The sequence below is a fragment of the Cydia splendana genome, chromosome 15 (genome assembly GCF_910591565.1).
Source record: "Cydia splendana chromosome 15, ilCydSple1.2, whole genome shotgun sequence".
NCBI lineage: Eukaryota > Metazoa > Arthropoda > Insecta > Lepidoptera > Tortricidae > Cydia > Cydia splendana.
Window position 1 is genome coordinate 17,918,310 of NC_085974.1, and position 27,116 is coordinate 17,945,425.

General features: G+C 37.1%; 1 protein-coding gene across 1 annotated transcript; it reads left to right on the forward strand.

The window, feature by feature from the left end:
* Positions 1–6,620: 6,620 nt before the first annotated feature.
* LOC134797729 (uncharacterized) lies at positions 6,621–11,742 on the forward strand. Its single transcript, XM_063770080.1, has 5 exons — positions 6,621–6,703; positions 8,384–9,130; positions 9,458–9,662; positions 10,051–10,204; positions 11,545–11,742. The coding sequence occupies exons 2-5, from the start codon at positions 8,761–8,763 to the stop codon at positions 11,716–11,718; spliced, it is 903 nt and encodes a 300-aa protein (XP_063626150.1). The 5' UTR covers positions 6,621–6,703; positions 8,384–8,760; the 3' UTR covers positions 11,719–11,742.
* The last annotated feature ends 15,374 nt before the right edge of the window (positions 11,743–27,116 follow it).

Sequence of the window (27,116 nt, forward strand, 5' to 3'; positions counted from 1 at the left end):
ACCAGAAGTTTATTGATTTTGGCATTCTAGACGCTCTAGAATTCTAGAAAGCAAGCCCTAAGGATGTACGTAGGACGTAGACTACTTAGTTTTGGTAGGAACAGAGCCTGTCAATGTCAGTCAAGTGTAAAAATATGGGTGCAGGCATGGTATAATAATATACTCCGCCTGGTACTCCATTCCCGTCTTTTCTAGGTCACCTAACTGACACGGGCCTACGTCATCATGCGACAGCGCTATATGATAATATGCGATAGCGCTATATATAGCGGCCATGTTGTTGTGACGTAGGCCCGTGTCACTCTGGGAATGGAAGACCATGTTTTATTAGACCATGGGTGCAGGTGCAGGTGCATACAACTTTCAGCCGTATTCGAACAATGAGATACGTCAAATACTAGATATTGAAACGATATGGATTGGATATGTCAGTGTCAAACAAGTGTCAAAATTGACGTTTCTTCAAACAAAAACGTCACTTTTAACACTTGTTTGAACTTTTAACACTGACATATCTCACATATCTAATCCATATCGTTTCAATATCTAGTATTTGACGTATCTCATTGTTCGAATACGGCTGTTACTCAAAAATATGTCCCATAGGTCTTTGACATAAGCTATGCTAGCTAGCTATGGGACATATTTTTGAGTATATGAGTGCATCCATATTTTTACACTTGACTGTACGAACTATTAAGGGGCCCACTGATTAACAGTCCGCCGGACGGTATCGGCCTGTCAGTTAGAACAAAATTTTGACAGTTCCGAACAACTGACAGGCCGATACCGTCCGGCGGACTGTTAATCAGTGGGCCCCTTTACATAAATCAACACAATGCAATCTAATCATCCCACAAAGTCTTGACAAATCGATAAAAATTATAGATTTATATTCCACCTATCCAATTTCTTTGTCCAATGTGTATTTTGTCTCACATTTTGCTTAATGAGAGAGTGAAACGCAATGACATTGGACAGATAGAATACCACCCTAAGTACGAGTATCATCTTCAAACAACACAATTCTAAGAAGACATATGTAAACTGAAATAAATGTCATATACTAAGAAAAAGTGGCCAAGGCCTCCAGTGCCCCAGGCTGGAATCGAACCAGCGTCCTCTGCTATCGCGGCAGGTGCCTGTGCCATTCGGCCACCGGGCCACAGCGGCATAGGTCGAATTTATCCAAGTATAAGTATATTACATACACTTCTTACTAAAGGCTTATGGCGCCCCATATATGTACATATGAAGACATGTAGTTCTAAATGAATTGCACCACATTATAGCATGGCGTTACGTAACTATGTGATAATAACTTGCTAATTTCTTTTCTACATGAGCTTGCTACCTAAGTATATATAGCTACTTGCTAATTGTATACCGACATGACTCACTAATTCTCCGAATATGGTGTTCGCGAAACATATCATTCGTATACATGCATACTCCATAGAGCTATATGACCGACATACACCTACGGGTACTGACTGGTACCTTCTACATCTCTCTCTATCTTTCTCTCTCAGTCACTCTCAGGACGCGTTTTGTCTTTTAACGAAAAAAATTAAAAAATGTTGAGTGCTATTGCAAGTCTTTCTATTAGCTGTACCTAGATTAGGTACATATTTAATTCTCTTGAGAACATTTTAAAACTAAATTTCACTCATACAAAAAGCTCCACTCCGTCACATTTTTTGGGGACAAAAACAATCCAACGAAAAGAATTTTGACCCAAAGACAATCGGACTACATGCTAAAATCAAAATGGGAGCTTCTGTAATATTTTAATAACAAGTATTATATGTCGATTTTGCCGCCCTCTGTCATGTCAAGACCCTTTATATTGAGACGGCCTGACGGACAACAAATTGATCCTATATGGGGTCCGTTACTGTCCTTTTGAAGTACGGAACCCTAAAAATGTACTATTTTTATCAAATTGCGTTATGTATCTATCGAAAAACTAAAGTACTCAACATTTTAGCGACTCTACCTATAGGACTATAGAGACCTATAGGTGTCTTAGACAAAAGATAATGGTGCCACCAAGGCCGTGTGCCTGGGGTTCATTTGCTCTGGGTGCGACGGGCCCCACCCTCGTGACGTCAATTGGTTCTGGGTATGACCTTAAGTGATCCCTAGGGGGTTGTGCAACTTGTGCATAAATCACGCGATGTGTTTTCGTCTATTTTTTGACCCCCTCCCCCTCATAACCTCACGTGTATTTTTTTGAAATTTTTCCATCCGACCGGTCAAGGCCACGCGCTCCAAAATTTCGTAAAATAGACATGCTATTTTGAAGTGCGGAGTGAAGATTTATGTTTAACGAAACCGACAAAAAGTATCTACTCATGTGGTAGGTATTTTTTCTTAGTTTCGTTCGCTGTAGAAAAATATACGTGAGGTCTCCTTATACCCCCCTTCCCCAACGTGATATATCGTGATTTTTACGTGACCCCCCCTCCCCCTATCGAACCTCGCGTGATTTGTGCACAAGCCCTGACCTTAAGTGATCCCTAGCCTGTCTTTCTATACCTATATTGGAGAATTAATGAATAGAAGTAGAAGGTTATTGTCGGTGTGAAGCTCCGTCTGATATTTTTTTATGCGAAACCATTAATTTCGCTTATATATGTATTTCTATCGCTTAACATAAAAATAGCTTGAAAATACCTCTATTATTTACCTGATCCGTATTCAGGGCCCAGTCGAACCAGTATAAAAGGCCATTTCAAAAATATTATTTCTGTAAGTAGGTACCAGAAAATTAAAGGATTTTTCATTTCTCATGCTCTGAAAGAGAGTCATTGTTGTTCTAAAAAGTGTGCAGAAATTGATACATTTCTGCCCTAGAGCATTATACATTATTGTACTTCCCAAATACGACTTTTTAATTTTTTTAAGACAAGCAATTAAAATTTGGTTTTAAATGGATTTGTTATACAATTTCCATTCTAACGATACTTTTACCTAAATGGTTAAAATTGAAAGTACCCTCGAAAAACGCTATAAATACTATACTTAGGTAGTCATGCTCAAAAAAATAATTATAAGGTGTATTCGGGTATTACCGAATGTCGGATAATCCCGAAATTCAGATGAAAATCACCCTTAATTCCATCATAATAAAAGTCTCTTTCGGAATTATCCGACAGTTTTCGACATTCGGAATTACCCGAGTAAACCTGTACTTTCATCGTATTTGTAATGAAGAGTAAAGTGTTTAACTCGGGTGAAAGGCATCATTTCATTTCATTTCAAACAAGCTCGGCAGAAATGAGTGCCTAGTAAATTGTTTTGGGCCCACTCAAATCGCTCGCGACCCACCAATGGGTCTCGCCCATAATTTGGGAAATGCTGTTTGTAGCTTAATTAAACTATGGTTTGTAGTATCAAAGGCTCGCTTTAAAACTCGCGCTCGCGCATGCAACATGAATAACATCCAGGGGCCTTATCATGATGTCCTTATTGCGATTCTCCCTAAACTGAATTGCTAAAGGACGGAGCTATATTAGGGTCAATTTTCAAATAGGCATTTTTTGCTGTCCCACGGCTAAAACTCGAAGTCCATAAGACTAAAAGACTGGGTATGTATAAATTTTCAGTCAATGTATTATAAGTTTTATAGAAAATATAAAACTGTACCTTAAATATTATTTTTTTCTGACAAAATCGCATTTGAAGTTCCAAAAACGGCGAAATTTGCCGTTTTTCGCGTGTCCCACTGGCGGCATACCCCATTAAAAAATATCATAACTTTGGATGTACGCAACGTATTATAAATAAGTTTGTATTTTTATAAAGAGCATTTTCTAGAGAATTGATTTAATCCTTTCGATAAATTAATGCATTATTTAATAAAACAAGGGAAGCCTTTTTATAGTTGTCCCGCGCGGCACTTGTTTTGTTATGACTTAAAGATACCCCCCAAAATCTTCTTTGTCTATTGAATAACGGTTAAATTCAATTTATGACGCAATAGTACGATTAGTTGGGCGTCGATTGACATCGAGCGTGGACGCGGAAACAGTTTAATTTATATAAAAACTGGTAAGAATCTCTTTCGATATATTTTGGTACGACTACAATGACATTTGTATGGACGCTTAATATGCTGGTACACAGTCGAAATAAAAATGTGTATTTTATAATAATAGTTGCAAATATAGTGTTAAAATAAATAGTAAAATATATAAGCGAATCGGTTGTATTATGTAGGAAATTTCGCAAAAAAATATTTTTGGTGACATTTGTATGGCGACATTTATACGGCTATTTTGACCGCACAAATGTCGATTGTGGCATACAAATGTTGACAGTGTCATACAAATGTCGAAAAGGTGCCATACAAATGTCGCTAGGGTCTTATGAATGCCACAAAAATAATATATAGTGCCATAAAAAAATAGATACTGCCATATCATGTCGAAAAAATGCCATATACATGTCAAAAGCGCCTTACAAATGGCTAAATAGTGCCATACAAATGTCAATCTTTAAACGTCCATATCTAACTAACTATAAAAAGTAGAGTGGTGCCTCGTACAGTATATTTTTTGTTGTTAAGAACCCTTCCTGAAACTATGATTATAAATCAGATTATCCAAAAATAAAAAATTGCCATACAAATGTCGAAAAAACACCCTCTTCAAAAATTGACCCATTAACCCTTAAATGCATAGTGTTGCCAAATATCTACAAAACATTAGACAGCTCACAGATAAAAAAAAAGGCTTACGTTCTTGAATGCACCTTTATATCAAACGTCAAGTAGTAGGGTGATGATCTAAGGGTTAAATTTGCGCAATATTTTTAATTTATAAAAATCACATTCGTTTTAAGATGAAAAGTCGGAAAGCTTGGAAAAATCCAGAAGTTGATAATTTTAGTATGTGATTTTGAACAGCGTTTTCGGGGTTTGTAATTATTTTATATGTATTTAAAAACTTTACCATAGGTATATCAATATCACAAATAGTGTACCTTTCTAATGGTGGTAAAAAAAATCATATATTTACATATGTAAATATGATTTAGCCAATTCTACTTCTAACACTGATTTCGTAGTGAAAATCGAAGTGTAATTTTTTGGTACTATTTTTCCTAGAATCGGCAAACAATTATGTGATATGTACATATATAAATTTCGGGCAAAAAGAAAAAATCATGCATTTAAGGGTTAAGTCGCATAACTCGTCCCTCATCATGGTAAGGCCCCTGAAACTGATATGATAAGACAACGTGTTGTCGACGCACGTGTTGTGCACGGATGTGTGTTATCTGGTACAGACACGAGCTGAAGCCTATTGTCAATAGCTAATCTCCACGTAGGCCATATCTAATAACACAAAGAGAATTAGGGAGATCGAATAGTGAAAAACATTAAACAAAAAAAAAAACAATTACATAAATCAGTATCCTATATGATTGCAGTTACCTATGGTCTTTCCAGCAGTTCTGCATGTCTTATTGTGTCTTAACTTGTGAGTAGTGACACTGGAGAGGTTTAAATAGCGCCTCATAGAGGCTTCCGGTGACCAGACTCAAGAGGGCTGGCCAATATTTTGCCCAACGGATCAGCATTGCCATCCAGCGGGGCAATGCGACCAGCCTTCTGGGCACCCTACGACTCACGACTACGACTTAGGTCAATTTTTTTATTTATAAGTTATAAAAATGTTAATAAATCTTATTCAATAGGTAACTAAATATCCAGCTATTTTAAAGTAAAATAACAGAAACCAAACTGAAATCGAACTACTTTACGTTACTAGGGTATGAGTAAAGGTAAAAAGGAACATTATGATTATTTTTTTTATTCATGATACACTAAAATACATTTGACTCCTTCGTTCACTTCAATGAGGAACAATCATGTCAAAATGCTTCAAAACGACTATCATTATATTCATTATAGTCTTTTTAAGTGTTCAATAATGTTTCTATACCTGAAATACGTATAGCTGAAATACACAGAAGGTTCTACGAATTCATAATAGAGTTCAATCACCTCGTCTTATGATTATTAGGTTCTTTTCAGGCGTTAATTTTAGCTATGACGTCATTTGGTAGTCACGCTTTTCAACCAAATTGCTTCAAAGTATAGTTTACAAAAAAAATCGCAAATTATGTTGAAGATTTTTGTCTAAAATCGTTAACTCTTCAATTTTTTTATAGTGATAATGCTTATATTTTTATTTCATGTAAAAATGAAAAGGTCAGATTTAGAATTTTTTAAACAATGCTAATTAAAAAACTTGTGGTAGTTTGGAAAAAAAGCTAAGACATTTGAAAATTTAGGAAACGAATGGAAATTCCACAGGATATTCAAAGAAAATGACAGCCAGGATCTGAAGGAAACGAATGAATATTCCACAGGATATTCAAAGAAAATGTCAGCCAAGATCTGATTATTCGGGCTACTTTGCATGAAATGGAAATTTCCACACACAGTCCCGTTATAACTCCTGAATGAACATCGGAAATAAACAATACCAAACTCTATTCAACTGTACATAAACAAAAACATCACCCATGTGTGCGTGCACACATTCAGCAAGCTTGTGTGCGATGACGCACCAGCCCGCCATGTTTAAATACCCCGCGCGCGCCCTCCGCCGCCAGTTTCACACAAGTGCGGAACGCGAATACAATCTCTTAGAGTACAAGCAAGGATCATCGTCGGCTGACGCCATGGGTACGTTGCACCAGCTGTGTTTGTAAACAAGGATTTTACCCTTGACCTGTTTACGTAGCTGATAATCTTTAATTTACTTTAGATAGAGTATTTTATTTACTTATTTGGTAATTTTCAGGATTTTTTTCATGAAATTTCAGTTCAGTAATTTTTTATACATATTTTTAATAATATTTAAATTATACCCCATCTACCTCGTAAAACCACGATTGCTAAAAATGATTTTAACAACGTTAGGATGTGTATCTTTCGCGACATAGGTATGACGCAGTTATAACTATTATTTTTGTATCGAACTTTATTTAGTACTAACACTTTTGACTGACCATTTCTGCACTTTCTGTCTTTATAATAAGGTTAATTTTCAGTGAAACTCTTTCTACTTTTAAACCCTTGACGGTTGATCTTACCCGACAGAAATTTTCAGATGCGTCATATTAATAAACTCCCCCTATAACGTTTGTGACCTTGCCGTCCATTTGAGTGATTAGTTGACCGGTAGCGTCACGTCATTGCGTCACGTTCTTTCGCCTCCAGTTAACTCGATTACTGCGCAGTTCAGATCCAATTTGCACTGATTTCTTGTAATTTTATAGAGTAACATGAGCCATAGTAACAAGGTGTTTCTAGAAACTAAGTGGATAGGTTCCCTGACGACCGCGGTGACCTAAGTCACTTAAGATAATTTGCTAAGTGGTTACTCGGGGTCGAGGGTATGCGTGACACGAACATGTTAGTAGGGAAATATACATATACTGGAAATCGTTCATTATATTATTAGTTTAGTTTTATTCGTCTCATTTACTTTCACATAGTTAAAATATACATTTCGGCTTACATTACTATTCATATACTTACTTAATGATCGTTAAGGGCCTATTTTAGATTTAAGCTAGTTATTAATTTCGTTTAGTAGTACCACTGTATATATATTGTATGATCGTTAATTTGTAGAATAAATTACAATTAAAATATGTAGGTAAAGAATGCGAATTAGATCGAGGTACAATTTATTACAATATATTATTCGGTATAGAACAAGTATAGAATCTCGAAAGTTTTCAAATAAATTATCAAATATTGTGGAGCTTTTCCATCAAGCTACTGAAATTGAACCCATAAGGTAGGTAAGGTCTTAAGATCGTGGACTTCCTTTCTTTATATCCCATTTTGTTAAGTATTGTAAACAAAAAAAAAACTAATTTATAAAAGTAGTTAGTCTCGTTAAAATACCTACGTAAAAATCTAAATCGGGCTCTACTCCCAACCAAATTCTGAATGACGTACGCGATTTCCGAAATAAAGCAAACGGTTTATCCTCGTGCGTCACGCGTGCCTAACATGTCTGGCGACGGGCAAACACGTGTGTGCATAAATTGATAACTTGTCACTAACCGCCATGCCTCACGTGTTGACTAATGTGACCAGTTGACTACATGTGACGTTATCAGACAAATAGCAGTCGAAAAATATAATGTATCGGGATGTCAGATTTAACGAAAAGTGATGTGTCCTCATAATAAACTGTTGTCACTTATTGACCGAGAGATATATTTAAATCGAGAAGTCACGTGATAACTGATAATTCCCATACACTATTAAAGTTTCGTCACAAGTTAATTGATAGCCTACATTTAGCCCTAATTTTCTTCCGTACTAAGAAATCGTTTTTCTTTCCAGAAACGTTAAATTTAAAACCGTTAAGTAAGTGTCAAGAGTGGTCTCCGGATGCGCAGGGAGCGGAGACCACCGAGGTCCGCGAGGCGGGCCTCGTCGCGTCCACCTCGTCCGAGGAGCGCCTCCTGCGCCGCGTCGTGGGCCGCTGGGGCGCCGAGTGGTTGAGCTGACTCGGCACAGGGCCCAAGCACGCCGGCCTGCACTGGCCGGCCGACCACCCCCTGCCGCCACCGCGCTGGGGGGCCGCGCGCCCGGCGCTCCACCTCACCCTCCATCAGTACGAGGACCTGGTGGCGAAGGCCGAGGCGCTGATAAGCCGAATCGTCGTCTCAGAAAACTATGACTCCGTTAATAATTTCCTGTCTCTTTACGACGCCTATATGGCCGCTCCGGATCAGTATCTTGAAGAGTTCTTCCCGAAGTACAATCCTCCTATCAGAGCGCATAAGCATACTTGTGTCGGTCTCGGAATGGAAGTCATCAAGCGCTTGAAAGTTTTAGAGAAGGACTTCCCCGGTATCAGCAAGTCTATGATGCTGGTATCTTGCGATGAGAATATCCAGGACTTGGTAGACTATACCACCTCGTTCCCTGGACCTCAAGGGTTCCTGATCGAGACGGAGAAGGACCACGTGATGGCCGCTATCCACGTGAAGATCGACGGCAGACCGGGCATATTCCTGTCCGATCTGGGATACCACATCTCCCGTGTCGTCACTGCTATGGCTGATCGTTGCTATCCACATACTGGTAAGTGTATAATTACTGTTTTCTTCAACTTCCGTCTTGTTAAAGTTTCTACAAGCTCGTAATAAAGTCTATACTGAGACCACAACTCCTTTAAAAACGTCGTCATAAATGTTACGTAAACTCTCTTCTGTATCTTCAAGCTGCTAATGCTAAGTACCTAAACTACGGCATTGCTCGATGTCCTATATGAGGTATGAGACAACGGCTGCTAAAAGTAGGTAATACCTACCTAAATGTCTTTCTCACTCTTGCAGTGTATCATTAAGTATTTCATGTTTTCAGGACTGGAAAAGGTTCTTTCTACAATCATTCTGTTCTTCTTTCCAGGCTGGTTCACGCAGTCGGACGAGCCTCACTGCCGCAAGGACTACAACTACCAGTTCAACCTGCAGAACCCCAACTACGTGGAGTGGCACGAGCGGGAGACCAGGGGTGACAAGACCAAGGCCCAGGTGTCCCTAATGTACGTCGCCAAGCCGTATCTGACCGCTGTTGAGGTCACCGAGAAGAGGAACTTGGTGTGGGATCTTAGGTAAGAGGAAGTGATCAAGCTCATCATTTGATTTAAGACATATGAGACCCTATCTACTTCTTGATCCCTTTGGGCCAATCGCCCAAAGGGATCAACAATTTTAATAGACTCAAAATTTATTCACTACGTTTCTGAATCAAATTGAATGAAACTTACCTACACGAAAACGCTAGAATTTCCCAAGAGCCTCGACGTTTTTAAAATTATTCCAAGCTACACGCTATATTAGCATTAACTAACGAATGCAATGGACCATACTCGTGTGTTGTATTTAATAAAGAAATTTTAATTTAATTTAAATTAATTTATATCTTAATAGTCTCCTATCAAATGACCGTAAATACGATGTATTTTTCCTGCTTATAAAACCTTAATCTTTACATTTCAGGAGTCTTCTAGCCAGGGACCCCAAGGGCCGCCTGACCGCCGGTATCTACTTCCCTCTGAAGGCCAAGACCCAGGAATTCACCATGTTCTTCGACAGCAACAACGGCAAGCAGAGGAAGAAGCTCAAGTTCCAAACATTCTTGGAGCTACAGAAGGTAACCATCATTAATTACAAGCTTATATTTAGTTTCACCTGTCCCGTTGTCTGTAATCAAGTCTTGCAAGTTTGAAATTTTCGCCAATAACTTATATTTACTTAAATTTAAACATCGAGAAATTCATCATTTTACTAGTCATCTGGGTAAAAATATATTAGGTATCTGACACGCTCTAAAGTATGTATCAAATGTCTATTTCTAAATTTTCGATACGCCTTGCCAATGTTAAGTCATGTGATCTTTGCAATTTACTTTATCATAGACACATAACCAAAAATACGCGTATTGAAGACAAGCTATAAGTATGAGATAAAAAAATAATTTAAGTAGATAAAAAGTCACAATTTTTAAGGTAAAGGTTCTAGTGTTTGACAGCCTTACTCCAATAGCCAGCTTTGCAAGGCGTAAGGTTGGAGATACAATAAGAGTAGTGCGTTGAAAATTTTACGTACGGATAGCAACAGGATTAGAACTGTAAATCATGAAAAACATCAACATCTGGAATGGGATTATTATAAATTACGATAAATCTTTGGCGCACATCCAAAACGGATGGAATCCCAATTCGGGTGGTATGACGTCAATACTGTCTGGACTATCTTTGTATAATCTGGTATTAATCGGTTTGGTACCCGGTCTCCCAAAAATAATATCAAGTTACGAGCTTATTATAAAAAGGACCATACAACTATATCTATCAAAATTTGGAAATTTAATACTAAGTAGGTACCTTGGGTTACTTTTATTTATGAGTCAACACCTTTTGCTTACCTGCACTTCGTATTTAAATAAAAAAAGAACAGTCATCCAAAAGGCCTCAAAAAACACAATGCTCTGACCGAATCCCTTGCACGATACCGGTATCACAATCGGATCGAAATCCCACAAAGCTTTTTTCGGGTATACATATTTATCTACATGACATGACATGACAAACATGTTTATAGTATTATCAATTATCGCACAGACGATAGGGTCAAAAGTCACGTTTTGGTCTTATGAACACAATACTCGTGCTTTATTTATTTAGAGTCTAAAGTACCCGCCGGATACGTTTATCAAACTCAGCACAGTATTTATTCAGGGCAAAGCTTTCGATATTATTCCATTGCCCAATCATATATTATAAATATTTACCCAAAAATACAAGCAAATGAACTAAGCAAGTAAACTCAAGATTTAATAAAAAAAATGTTTATTTCAATATAATTTAATACTTATTTGATACAATCCGTTGCGACAAGATATAACCGGTCCTAATGGTTTACATTTGTAACATTTGAACCCAGCTCAAGCCCCTTAGTAAACATACCACTAACGTTTCTATTCCTCCCCAGATCCCTGACGAAGTGGTAGAAGAAGTAGACCAGTGCAACGAGCAGCTCCGTCTCAAGGACGGCGAGCTCCTCTCCATCCTCAAACGACTTGCCACCGTCGTCACCGACGAGGAGTACATGGCTGAAGTCCTGGCTGTTAACAACAAGGTCGTGCAGCTGTCTGCGGGACAGTAAACACACTGGCCGTTTAGAAAAAAACATCTGGTCACAAGTCTCAACACGCTGGCCGTCAAGAAAAAAAAACAACCGACTACAAGTAGGAAAAGATCTGAACAGTAAACAAGACGTACTGGCCATTTAGAAAAAAAATTACAGATCGGAAGTTAAGAACGCGCAGTATAAATGACTTCGTAAGGCTGCGTTTTGTTTTTTCTTGAACCGTTCAGGGGCGTATTTACCATAGGGCCAAGGGGGCCATGGCCCGGGGCGGCAGGCCGCAGGGGGGCGGCGAAGCCGCCCCCTTGCGGCTTTTTCTGAGCGCCTTTTATAATCAAACTTAGCTATATTTTTTATTATATTTTAATTGACATTTAAATTAATAAACAAACGAACGCTTCAAACCCCACCAATTGCTAAAAATATCTACCAACAAGTACCTAAATTAAGCAACATTTTCGTTCAAGAAGTATTAGTACGGCGCAGTGCCGGATTTACCACTAGGCTGAGTAGGCTGAAGCCTATGGCGGCAGATTTTAGGGGGCGGCAAATTTGGGTCAAAAAAATATTTTATTAGCTGTTCAGATAGGGTCGACCAGAATTTTGTCGCTCCCCTATTTATTTGTAAAATTTAAATAACAAGCCTTGTCGATTTTGCCGCCCTCTGTCATGTCAAGACAAGACCCTTTATATTGAGACAGACAGACGGCCGGACGGACAACAAAGTGATCTTATATGGGTTCCGTTTTTTTCCTTTTAAAGTACGAAACCCTAAAAATGTACCTACTATTTTCTCGAAAAAATTTCGCGCTCGCTACGCTCGCGTTTTCACCTACGTACCTAACATTATTTGTGACCCATCTGACTATATACATACGGGCGGTTCTTGTGTCTTCGTGGTATTGAATCTCACTAAATTGTTCCGATCCCATGCCGAAACTCAGTACAGATAGAGTGCTCTCGATATCAGGTACAAATACAATACTTTTCATGACTTTCCAGCACCACAGAATGAGGGATAATGGTACGGCCTGTGTAATACGCATCCCTACTACTGTCGTCTGCGTAGCAATGATTATCATTGATATGCAGCAATGACAGCACAGAACCTAGTGCAACGCCAGCGGTAATGTCCACACTATCGGAGCAGCTTCCGTCTACTATACGGCTCATGTGAAAGCTAGCGATCCATTTGTATAACATATAGTCCCTCGAGCAGACTCGATGCCAGACCCGACCGAACTCCTTAGCTATATCCAGCCTGACTGCCATGTCTCACCTTGATTCTCAATGGCCAAAACCCAGCAGTACCCACCGGTCACCGATCAGATCAGGCAAATATAACGAGGTCGCATCGTCATTGAGTGACAAAAACGGCCCATATAAATCTGTATCTAGAATAGTAACATTAGTGACGTCACCTTTCTGCACTCAAAAGAATAAAAAAATATCTACGTTCCACTATCAGCGGAGAGCGCCTGAATAGCTTAGCTCTTCTTAATATAGAAGCTGAGCTGACAAACGTTTTAAATTACGACAGCGTTATTGATGATTTTGTCAACCAATTTGTACATAGGAAAACAATGTAAATGCCTATGTGAGTAAATGGTAAATGTTTAGTTTTTTTTTATTTCACACCCCAAAGGTACTTGTTGCAGGTTTTTTTTTTTCTTAAATAAAATACTTTATCGTCACTGATGAAGGGGGGCGGCAAATCAAAATGGCCCGGGGCGCCAAATTTGTAAATACGCCTCTGGAACCGTTGTTTGCAAGATAAACTGAAGAAAGAACATCTGATTAAGTGGCCATCGACAAATTTGAAATCTGGTCCGTCCTGAAAAGTTAGGCTGCCATTTTATACTTACCACAAAATTTTCGAATATTTATTCTTCCAAGCTGCTAACGTTTGAATAAAAAGTATTTTGTCAATTAACAGTGGCCTTTATAGCAATAACAATTTTGTAAAGAGATTCTCTAAATTCATTATTTTTATTAGATATGCACTAATGTTCATTAGTTTCATTAGTTTCTTATTATTTCATTTAGAGACCTATTTAGGGGTTATGTAGTTGCTAGTGTTTAGTACTGAGACGTGTAAAACGATAAGGCTTATCGGGAAATAAAATGATTAAAAACGTAACGTCGGTTTTGTTTTATTTTACATACCTTTTTTATTTTATTACGGATACAATTAACTAGAGTTAGACCAAAAAAAGTCTGCAGCGATTTTGATAGTCCACGCAGTCCAAGTGTTATTTTAAACGTCAAACTTCTATGAAATTATGACGTATAAATAAGCGTGCTGCGTGAGCTATCAAAATCGCTGCAGACTTTTCTTGGTGTAACTCTAGTAAAATTTAAAGCTGTGCTTTATAATCTTTTATATCACAAATAAATAATTCAGCTTTTGTACCACTGTTGTAAAAATTACAGATCTGTTAAGAAATTGAGGCAATAGAACTGTCTTTTAATTATTTGAGATATAAATCTTAAAAAAATATAGTCACCATATGGTTATAGTCGCACCAATAAAAGTCTGCAGCGGATTTGATAGCCCACGCAGTGTAAGTGTTATTTATACGTCATAATTTCATACAAGTTTGACGTTTAAAATGACACTTGCACTGCGTGGGCTATCAAAATCGATGCAGACTTTTTACGGTCTAACTCTAACATATGCCAAATTAGATTATATTCGAAGAATTAATTCCCAGCCAGCTGGAAATCATTTTAACACCTTCATTTGGTCCTAAATGCGTGTAATCGCCGAGTTTCCTCCATCCCAGGAAGTGTGCATAGATTATTGCTCTTTTTTCAGGTTTTTGCTTGTAGATCGAAATGGTACGTCCGACGGATTTTTTTTTCTAATCATGATGAAAAATTATATCTAAGGATTCGAAAGGTACCTTTCTGAATTCGTAGTCAAAATTTGTAAAAAATGGCCGCCACTTTGAATTTCTGTTTTTGATATGATCGTGTTAAAAATCCGAAAACGCCTTTTTAACAGTGTCTGATTGATCAGTCAAACCTTGCTGGTAGTGCCATTGTAATTGCTGGTGGGTTCCTTCTACATCGGCGAGTGGTTTGGCAATCCAAGCAAAAAATTCACAGATTTCGTGCCTCACACGACTATCGAGCACATTGGAAATGAATCTACGGAATTCGAAAAAATATTGTCGCTGAGCGACGAGAAAGTCTGGATAAGGAAAAAGTTACAAAATAAAACTACAACGTTGAATGATAATTAATATTATTAACCTCAGACGTCGCCGCGCCGACGCTTAAACCCCCCCCCCCCCCCTGCATCAAAAATCTGGTTGGCTCCATTTCTTAAATACATTTTAGGAACACAATTCTGCCAAAGGAAATCTTTTATTCAAAGAACGCCGTAGGACGTAGGACATTTTTATGGCCTTGGCACACTCGACTAAAGAAAATACAGTCGAATTATATTTTTCACGATGAAACTCTAGTAGTTCCATTGCGTACCCGCAAGACTTGTAATATTTAAACTGTTGAATAACTATTTTATTATCAGTTCCATGTTATGCGTGTCTATTCACTGTTTCAGGCTAATTAATAACAAACTTTATCGATACACGTGTCATACCTAAACACTAGAATACTACTAGTAACAATGGTCTTTGTTTACCTTATCATATCCCTCGATACCTTTTAGAGTCTGTTCGGAAAGAGAAGAGTCGTGGAATGTATGGGGAACAAAAACGTACTTTTGACACTGACACGTCTAATCCATATCGTTTCTAGGTCCATTAATTCGAATGTTAAAGTTTGAATTCGGGCAGATATGTCTATTGTTAAGTAAAACCGAACGTGCTACTGTAAACCGCACGTGCTAAATTTATTATATTTTTTTAAAGTGCATTTTATACCTATGTTCGTGACTTTTTTTCTAGCGTGCTATATCGGGCGAAAATCAGGATTCAAAATATTCAAATCGCTGAAGTCCCTAGAGAAAGGCCTCAAGATTGCTAATATTTTTGGCCACCGTATTGTAATCTAAAAACTACGTTTTTACAAAAACTTTGATCTCTGAGCCTTCTGTAGGTACCTGAAGTTCATTAGAGGAAGTTATGGTGGTTCGTTTTGGCATGTTTTTGTTAATAATGCTCTTATTAAATACAAAACTACGTCATTCAACAAGCGCTGAGCAAGTAACCACTCGGGAAAACACATAATCATGTATTGTGTTGTGATATAAGTGATTGACGTCATCCCAATTCCATAACCACAAATTACATTTTCCAGCTAAAATAATAAAATGATATGTAATCAACTTACAATCAACGATCAATTATTCTTTTAGTTTATGCTTCGAGTCTGCATTACTTAGGTACTGAACAATACTACGTACAAAAAGAATAGATAGTATAGAGGGGTCCTGTCATTGTAAATTGTGTAGTCACTGTAAATTTACTGCCATCTATCGAGACACGAATAAAACTCAAAATGAAAACGTATAAAGTTATCAAAAAATGTATATATATGGATAAGGTTTACTCGGGTAATTCCGAATGTCGAAAACTGTCGGATAATTCCGATAAGAGACTTTTATTATGATGGAATTAAGGGTGATTTTCATCTGAATTTCGGAATTATCCGACATTCGGCATTACCCGAATACACCTTAAATTATTTTATTATTTTTATATCATTTTGATCCATGTTCATTCACTGATATCTATGTGTTAAAATTGTTAAATATGAAACGGTGTCGTCACGCCATCTAGCCGAGGATAGGCTAAAGGTGTGTGCGGCATCTATTCGAGAATGACTTTTACTTGAATTCCGAGGCACGTTTTTTCCTTAGACTTTATTCGTCTTATACGAAGTTACATATGTCTTTGTATGTACCTAGGTAAGCCTGACCAGTAATATATGATCATTGTCAAGAGGGCGCTGTTATTCTCATGTATAGGTTGACAGTTCAGTATAGTATGAAAAAAATAGTTCCAGTGAAATTCCGCAACATGGCGCGTGATCATATATTCCTGGTCAGGCTTTAACAAAGTAGTCGGTAGGTTTGGTATGAATAATCACACCTAGAAATAGAGCAAGATAAGTCTGCAACGATTTTGATAGAGTTACACCAGAACAAGTCTGCAACGATTTTGATAGCACACGCAGTGCACGTGTTATTTATACGTCATAATTTTCATAGAAGTTTGACATTTAAAATAACACTTGCACTGCGTGAGCTATCAAAATCGTTGCAGACTTTCCTTGGTCTAGCATACGCAGTGCAGCGCATGTGACGTTTAAAATAACCTTTTTTATTTGAAAACTTTAAACCACGCAAGAGGTTATTATGAAGAAAATTTAATTGGACTGGTACCCCCTAGGGCTGAGGCTATTTCGCGGTACATTTAATACGACAGCTATTACATCATGTTTTTCCCAGTATGACCCACGGTCCCACGCATAAGGGGTCATCCATTAATTACATCACACGTTTAGGGGGGGCACGGGGTCAAGTAAATGTGACATGTTGTGACAGAGCGGAGGGAGGCACAAACTTTGTGACGTCACTTTAACTTATTTATATTATTTAATTCGCTGTACAGTTAACTAACAAATTTTTGGAACGATAATCAATTTTATTCGTTTAATTTTCTTTCCTAATCAGTTTTACTTTTGGGTTATAAAATTACTAATATTTCTTTTTTCAAAAATAATTTGATAAAATATTAAAATAGATACAACCTAGTAACCTACTTAATTCGATTTGCCGATTTCGTTGGAAAAAATACGACGTCACACCAGGGGGGGAGGGGTTTGCCAAATGTGACCAAGTGTGACAATGAGGGGGGAGGGGTCAAAAAAACCAGAAATTCGTGTGATGTAATTAATGGATGACCCCTAAGTGAAGTGAAGGCTCTAAATAGCACTTTACAGAATTGTGGGGTGACATTGACAAGTTTGCTGCACATTCGCGTAGGTGGACACAGTGGGTGTGTGGCTGTATCGGCTATACCCAACGGAAATAGTTTCAGGAATAGGGTGGCTTGTGTAATAAAGTAATTAATTGCTGGGTTAAATGCGTCGTGATAGCCTCCTAAGGGCTATTCATAAATTACGTCATTTCAAATTAGGGGGAGGGGGGGCTGGACATCGGATGATGGTAGCAACGACGTAGGAGGAAACGGGGTCATTCGAAGCATGATTTTTGGATGATTTTGTGACGTAATTTATGGACAGCCCCTAAGGCCCAAGTTCCTACCTATAGTTACCTCTTCAGTTCGATTAAATTTAAATCCTATTCTTGGAACAGAGTCGCTTTTGCTTTGTTTCGTCCAATTTTCCAACAACGAAAAGTCAACCCTATTTCCTATACTGTTGGTTCAAATTTCAGTGGCAAATTTTGGATCTTTCATTTGTATGGCTGGGACTTAGGAGGATAGAGGATAACTCTATCTGCTGCACTACTGCATTGGAATGTAGGTATAAGTAACATAATCTATTATTGTAGTAGGTACATATAAGGAGAGGTATGTAATATCACTCTCCTCCATATTAGGTTAGGAATGTAGTCCATACACGGAGAGTCATGTAAGATGACTCTCCTCTATATAAGGAATGGATTTTAGGTCAAGCTACTGGACACCTGAACTGGATACCTTCCACGTGTAAACCTCCCCACCTAAACACGTGTGACCTAAATTCCCGAGTTTATATATACTAGGTTTTACTCAATAAATTACAGTATTTACTCGGCACTCCTGTGTTTTACTACTGTCCTGGGTCCCATCCTTACATGGCGACCCTGCCAGTGGCGTTAAGTCTCTAACGTCCCATGGTGCCTGCCGGTGCAGTATAGGTGGTGCTGCACTGGCGGGGCGCGCTTTAACTTCAAAGTTTTAAAAGTGAAAATGTCAAGAAACTAATTTGAAACTCTTAATATATTTATGTGGACATTCGCAAGGAAAACAAAAAAAAATGAAAATATCTAAAAGCAAAAACTTTGAAAGTGCAAAACAAATAAAAATTTAAATAAACTAAAAGTATTAAACCTTAATGTGTGGAAAGTGGACTCTAGTGAAAAACATGTTTTTTCTCTCTAAAACATATTAGGTATGTGAAATAAAATAAGACTTAAGTATGTGGACAAGAAGGCAAGTGATATACCTACCAGCGCCGGCTTGTCAATATAAAGTAAATAAAACTATGCTTGTGAAAATCTGTCAGCTATCATCGTGAAGGTGAAATTAAGTGTCAACTGCGAACCAAACCTGTGTATGTGATGGTGCTAGCCAGCAACGAAAGCTGTGGGGTGCCGATGGATGACTCTAAGTGGACCCAAATGGACAACAAGAAATGGACATTTATTATTTGTACACTATTATTTGTATTATTATTTGTATTATTTGTAGGTACACTCCGTAATTGTTTTGAGATTTTAATTAGTTTTTTAGAGCGTACATGTGGGTGCTTAACTTAATTGTCATAATAAGTAGTATTTTTAGGATACTTTTTTTTTAATGCAAATAACTAAGGGTAATAAAATGTATTTAAAAAAAATCATATAAGTACTTAAATTAAATTCTTAGATGAGGATTCAGTAAGTTTAAAAATTTAAATATTAAAACCTTTTAATTTTTTTTCTTAATAGATTCTTAGGCGAAGTACATTACATTTATTTCATTATGTTTATTTGATTTAATCATGTTTTATGATAAGGTAAATATATTGATATATGTCAAGTGTTAAGAAAAATACATGTAGGGTTTTAAACCAATGTATTATAAATTATAATATAGTAAGAAAAATGATTTTACCGGATTTGACTTTGTTAACACGGACTAACGAGGAACGAAATAAGTGATAGATATAGAAAAATAAAACGTGGAATACATATCTGTAATAAAGTTAAAAAAAAGGGTTAAATAATATGATATGTCTATGAAAAAAAAAGAGGTTAAATATGTCTATGAAATACAACTTGATATGATTTTACTATAGGATATGGAAAAATTAAATGTTCGTAGGTAACATTTTGTAAAGCAGATTTAAATAAATAGTTAGAAAATGAAGTTATTACAATAATTTAATGAGAAAATTGGCGAAGATAGAAGGTTGAAATTGCAAGGTTTAGAAAGTTGTGTTAAAAATGACAAAGCTAAGCAGATAAGTTTTTATGACGCAATTAGCCTGATCACCTAAGAGCGAATTAAAATCCTTATAATATATGTTGTAGTTTTGATGGTTTGTGAGTAATATGATGCGGATAATAACTGTTTTTAGATATGAGGAAAATAAATTATATATTCAAAGATAGATTAAACGATAGAGAGAATAATGCTATTCGTTAGCATCAGTGACCCGTAGGGAACTGTTGTGCGAATTAAAACAATGTAGCAAGGTACACCAGGATACAAGGGCAGGCACGAAATCCTTGTTACCTGATCATGATTCGGTCGAGTTACCTTTCGTGAAGGTCCTTGGACACAGGGTATGTTTGTTAAAGTAAGGAAGTGTTAAAAGAACTGCCTGTTAAGTAATAATTAATGGTATAAATAATATATGCGCAATAAAGAAATAATAATATACCTTGTATCCTGAAAGAAATAATGAATAAAATAATATATGATATAGTAAAGAGATATTGTTGCGCTACAGAGTAAATAATATGTTGTGTACCCTTGCAATGAGTAACGCATACGTTATTACGTAGCGTGGTTTGTAATTGAAAATTGTATGAAAACTAATAATAATATGTGTGTAAAGACGTCAAAAAAAAGAGAGAGAGATATAAATGAAATATTATATTCTTGCAAGTAAATATGAAAGACGATACAATAATATGAAAAGCTTTGTATAATGACATTAATGTCAATATGAAAATAAATTGTGTAACTTAAGGTACCTAGGATTGAGACAAAGAATAATTACGCGTACATTCTGTTACAATGACATTGAGAGAAAGAATAACTTAAGAAAAAGAAGAGATTTGAATAATTAAGACAATTTAAATTAGAAAATAAGTTTATTTTTATCTAATTTTTTTTAAACACATAAGTTTTATTTTATTAAGAGATTTATGTCTAAGTGCCTAAATAATTTTTTATTTAAAAAAAATGTAAGTTAAATTTTTAGCATATATGAAACATATTTATTATAGAAAGCCATATGAATATTATGTTGATATTACGGATTATGATAAAAAAAAAATAAGAGAAAAAGAAAAAATATATTAAATAACATATTTTTCCTTTTCCAAAAGGAGGGAGATGGAATGTAGGTATAAGTAACATAATCTATTATTGTAGTAGGTACATATAAGGAGAGGTATGTAATATCACTCTCCTCCATATTAGGTTAGGAATGTAGTCCATACACGGAGAGTCATGTAAGATGACTCTCCTCTATATAAGGAATGGATTTTAGGTCAAGCTACTGGACACCTGAACTGGATACCTTCCACGTGTAAACCTCCCCACCTAAACACGTGTGACCTACCTTATATACCTTATATGTACCTACTACAATAATAGATTATGTTACTTATACCTACATTCCAGCATTGTTGTGCAGCAGTGGATTGCCAGAATGATTCAGAACTTGACTACACAGAAGGAAACCTAATTATACATATAGCTACAGTCAAGTGTAAAAATATGGGCAATAGACAACTTACTCAAAAATCCCATAGTTCTAATAGGGAATATTAGGCAAAGCTCTGCGTAGGTGGCACCTTTGTGGCACATACAGTAAACAAACCACATTGACGCATGGCCTACCGCGAAATAAGAAAATCGAAATTTCGTTATCTAATCTCTCTATCACTCTTGCATATTCGAGCGATAAAGAGGCAGATAACTAAATTTCGATTTTCGCGTTTACCGGTAGGCCCTTGTTAACAAACCGCCTTGATGCATCAATGTCGTATTTTATTGTCTGTGAAAACTTGTCAAAAAACAGTTTAAGGCACAGTATGTATAAGTTAGTCTATGAATTTACTGAGTCGGTAGTGCTGCACTCTGGCGGCAGAACATTGCAGTAATATCCCCTATTCGCTGACATAATAAGCGCTATTCGATTCGGGTCATAATTTTGAGTATGATTTGTGCACCCATATTTTACACCTGACTGTACACATACACATACACATAGTTGATACGTATCTTGTTGGGGTCTATAAGAGTCTATGTAATTCTTAATTGTCATCTTGTCTAGGCCCCCTGATCTAGCCTCTAGCCGCCCAGAAAAATTGCCAAGGAAAATACAATTTTGATTTGTCAAAACAAAGATTCAAATTAGAATGGAACTGGAGACCTTTTTATAGGCCTCTGGACGGCTAGAAGCTAGCGAAAGCATCACTAACTGCTCGCGTGCATGTAGAAGGTAGTACCTCTATAGTAGGGGAGCCCACGATGCTAAATCGGGATTTATTCGAGCGTCATACAGATCTATTGGAATCGAAATATTAGATGATAAGAAGAAAAAAAAGTTATATAAAGTATTTTTTTCCAGCGAGCCGGAAAGCGTCTATTGATTTTTTTAATTTCGGGAGGTTGGTGGAGGGTTAAAAAATCGTTAAGCAGTTTGTGGGTTTGGTCGTTTATGTCCACGTCAATGCTATATTTTTTCTGTAACTTAATATGACACTTATTTGTAGGCATTTTCTTAATCTGACGAACACAAGTTTGACGCCTAATTTTTACATTGTAACCGTCAGATTAAGGAAATGCGTGCAAATAATTATCAGATTTAGTAATAGCACAATTATAGCATTAATTTGGACTAATATGACCAAATCCACAATCTGCTTAACAATTTGTTGAACCCCCCACAAACCAAGGGCTCTATATAGATGGCTAAAAGGGATAAAGGTAGACTACACGAGGTAGCAAAATATCATTCATATCTTAATCTGACGCGCTCGAGTAAACACAAAAATCCCCTCTTGGGCTCCCCTACCACTACAACGTCTACGAAATGAAGCGCGCGTGTAGTGCACGAAAAGTTCGCGAATGTTGTTCCAGCGTTCAGCGGTACATTCGCCAGATCGGGGCTACGGCGAACATCGAAAATCGAGCAGTTTATTTGCCACTTTGCCGCTCTTGCTATAGCTATAGAAAGGGAGGAAGACAAAGCGTCGGTTATCGACGAGCCCTGAATGGTTTTTCAGCAACATTGTACTCTGTACGGGTAAATGTCGAATCGTGAATGCCCTATGCGGATATGTCGTGCCACTGACCTAATCAGTATCACCATCGACAACACTTGAACATTCTTCAACCTTACTGCAACGAGATAAGGCTTATTATGGGTCATCTATGCGCCGCTGCTTGTACTTTAGTAGTGCGTGATTCACTGCCACAGATAAAAAAAATCCAGTGTCACAATATTCAGTTATTCCGAACATTTGAAGACCGCAAGCGAGCTAAAACCAGTCTAAGTAAGATACCAAGAAGCTTTAGGAACAATCGCAATATGATACTCAGCTTTACTGGTTTTTTTAGTGCGGCAAACACTCGCCACGCCATTTCAACATGGCGAACGCGTCAGCTGATTGTGCAGTTCAAAAGAAGATCGACGTAAGTGCTAAGAAGTTGTGTACGCGGTTAATACGTTTTGTTTTTGCAGTAGAAATGGCGGTGGTGGAGAGGGGACGACGCGGGTTTCTGTCATGCGCACAAGGTATGACGCCATGTCGATAACGAAACGATAACGGGACGGCAACGTTATTGGTAGTGGGAAAATAACGTTTTATGGTAACTATTCACACATTTCAGACTCGTTTAATTCGAATTGGGGTATCAATATTAAAACGTGACTCTATGGTCTACTTATGGATAAATTAATAAATCTGCCCGTACAGTGATGCATCACTGGGACATGTCCTGATTAATTTATGTTAAAAAACATTTATAATTTGCACGTTGCAGCACGAGACCGGCTCATGGATAAAAGCACAAAATTTTAATAAACACAGATATAGACAGACAACTGCCATAGGTCCCATAGTAATTTTCTTACGGTGACAGATGTGATCTACATACAATTTAGAATTATAATTAAACTAATATAATATAATTAAAGTTTCACTGTAATTAAACAATTGTTTCCTTAAGGTTAAAACGGGTGGGCGTAGTATCTCAATGTATTACTTCACAGCTAATTCAGTATGCTACCAGTGCATGAAATAAACTTTCGGACTTGTTAACCATACTAGTGCCTACTAAAACATCTAGTCGCTATTGGGATGTATTTGGATTGCACTCAAATAAAAGGATCGCATAAAATCGTTCAAGTCTTTATTCAAATCAAGCTAGGCCGGCTCCAACCGTACACCTCTGACCCGAGAAGATTTAATTCCTTCTCAATTGGAGAAGGGTATCCCAATAGTGGACCGGCGACAAACTCGGCGGGACACATCTTTTCAAAACAACACTTCTTCTCTTTATTTTACAAAGGTAAGCTTCTAATCACACGTAAGAAATCAAAATAACACTTGGAATAAAACACTTAGCTCAATGGTTAAAGAACATTAGAATCTATAAAGCTTTCAGAATAATCCTTCAGGTATAAGCCTTCAGGAACGTGGCGAATTAGGCACGAGGTTGGCTAACGTCCGATCTCTAGCGCGGCTCGATCAATTCTGTTCGAGGAGCCTCCCCGCTCCCGCCTTTAAGTCAAGTAGGCAAACCTGCTCGATCGGTCTACCAACATAACGACAAAAATGCCAACTCGTGCCTACGTTCACCCAAGAGAAACCTCTTGACGTTCCAAAGCCTTCTACCTGTCATCTTAGTTCAACAATACGCCAATAGAGGGCGTTACGAGTAATCTTTACGCAACTTTATGAATTTCGTTACAACCAGGTAATACGTAGCTCAACATTGCTAATCGATTTTATACAGGCGTCAAACTATGAAACTGTAACGCTGCAATACGTCCTTCTTGAGTCACGCTCCGACATACAAATATTTAAGAAATTACTTATAATTTTATATTAAATCTTCTAGGTACGTAAATTAATCTGATTAAACACGACCAAATAATACAATTTTGAGAATGTTACATCTGTAATGTTGTGAATGTGTCATATAAATCTCAAATAGTACGCGTATGAATAATTGTGATGTGTGTATGAATTTTTATTAATATAACGGTTACAAATAACGACGTTATCAAATAATTAGTAACGACCTCGTTATCGGCAGCCCTAGAGCGCCGCAAATATAAACGCACGTGCACAACGCCGAACAACGATCAGTTTGTATCTGAGTCGGGCCAGAGCACAGACGCTTCGGATAGCGAACGACAGCGCAGTCGATCTATTTTTCTTTTTTATTTGGCTTCTAGCCGTTGTATGGGTAAGTCTTACTCATTTATACTCAGTATTACACGTGTAAATTAATATTAACCCATGTTGTTGTTAATAAATGAACTGTACACGCGTAATGATCAGTAAAACGAAATGTTTGGCTCGACTTGACACGTAAACAAAGCCATGTTCTTTGTGAAAATGTTAGTCATCTGTTGCGGATTCCTCCCTTAACGATGCAAATACATTTGCAATAAGCACAATAACCTTTATTCAGTGCATTCTTGGATTGTTCTAGTATCGTTCGTGATAATTTTGAGCACAATACGGTACGATGCGGCTGTGCGTGTCTTTCGTGCGTATGTTATCTTGATGGTGGTTAGGGGGCGATTTCCAAATTTCCATTGCCAGATTAGGAAAATTAAAAGCTAAAGTAGAAACATATTGATTAATTTTACTACGTTCATCGGCGAATTGATGTAATAATTATTTATTTATACTAGTGCTTATTAATTCGTTTTCCTAATATGTAGTTAAGAAGTTGTACCGTTATTCAATATTACATATAATTTTAACGATTTCATAATGATACTCAATAACGTGTCACCTACATAATAATTAGCAAATGTTTTAAGTATGTTATGAATAAATCGTTAAATACGCGTTATCATTTCTAATTACAACTACGCATACTTAAATTGAATTTATCTCGTTTACTCTCCTTTGGAACTCGTTAACGTTATAAAACGTTTTTCATATTTAAACCGATAAGATACCTAGATAAATACGTAATATTAACAATAAATATTCAGAATATATATTTTTACATAATAATGTATAAATACATTTCTTGAATTATTCAATAAAATTTAAAATAGAGCATAGAACACAAGGGTTAATTATTTCGCTTGACAAACATATTATAGATAATATTCATTATTGCTCTTATTTTTAAGTAAAGTCAGTCCATGAAAAGTTATTTTAAACGTCAAACTTCTATGAAATTATGACATATAAATGACACTTGCACTGCGGGGGCTATCAAATCCGCTGCAGACTATTCTTGGTCCAACTCTAGTAGGTAACTATGTAAGTTAAGTTATTAACTTATTATAGTACATATACCTAAATTATTATTTTCTTATTTTTTAAATACAACATATTGTCTAAGTAATATATTATCCCACCTGGCCACCTCCTTGAGCTATACTCTTTCAAAATTTTCACCTCTCAAAATAATATAAAAAAAAACCTTTCTTTAGTTTTCTCAAAGCGCCCCACACAGCTTTGACATCAAAAAGCCAACTACGGCCATTGTGACGTGTAGTGACGTTGTCATCTTAGGTGTGGGTGCAAAGGTCAAACGCTCATTTGCCCACGGGGCCACGGGAAAAGTGGGTGAGTGTGACGCGTGGGTGACTCCATTTATTGGGGATGATCAGGGACCGCATTCGGAAACAAAAATGTTATGCATATACCTATTGTTTCAATATAATTTTAATACGTTAGTGAACATTTTGAGAATTAAGTTATTCTTTAGTAGGAATCCTCGCTAAATTGTTATATTCTTCCTCATACTTATATTATTAACCTATTTTCCATGCTTTGCCACTAGGGATTGCAATCCGGTCCGGCGGATCCGGTAATCCGGCATCCGGCCGGATCCGGCACTTTTTAGGAGCTACCGGATCCGGTTGAAATCAACGGATCCGGACCGGATCCGGGAAAATAGAAAAAAAGATCGCACGCAGCACCCACTGCGCGTTTTAGGTGAGATAAGGGCGACGGATAGAAGAAAGAAGTTAAACAAAATAAAGAACGAAGGAAAAAAATCCAAATTTAGTAAAATAAGAAGATATTTAATATGACGATGATTGAGAACAGAAGAGGATTTCCTCTTCTTTCATGTTGGTGGCACGAATCGGCACGATACGACGATTACTTATATAATTACAAGTACAAATTAAAGGATGGAGATGCCATGGAAGGCATTTGTAACGACCGGTCTGGCCTAGTGAGTAGTGACCATTCAGTGACCCTGCCTATGAAGCCGATGGTCCTGGGTTTGAATACCGGTAAGGGCATTTATTTGTGTGATGAACACAGATATTTGTTCCTGAGTTAT

What these genes read in the sequence shown, in the direction of transcription:
- LOC134797729 (XM_063770080.1), top strand. Translation starts at nt 8,761, where the DNA reads ATGGCCGCTCCGGATCAGTATCTTGAAGAGTTCTTCCCGAAGTACAAT. An exon ending in TCGTTGCTATCCACATACTG is followed by an intron (nt 9,131 to 9,457) that starts GTAAGTGTATAA and finishes TCTTCTTTCCAG; the next exon opens with GCTGGTTCACGCAGTCGGAC. An exon ending in CATTCTTGGAGCTACAGAAG is followed by an intron (nt 10,205 to 11,544) that starts GTAACCATCATT and finishes ATTCCTCCCCAG; the next exon opens with ATCCCTGACGAAGTGGTAGA.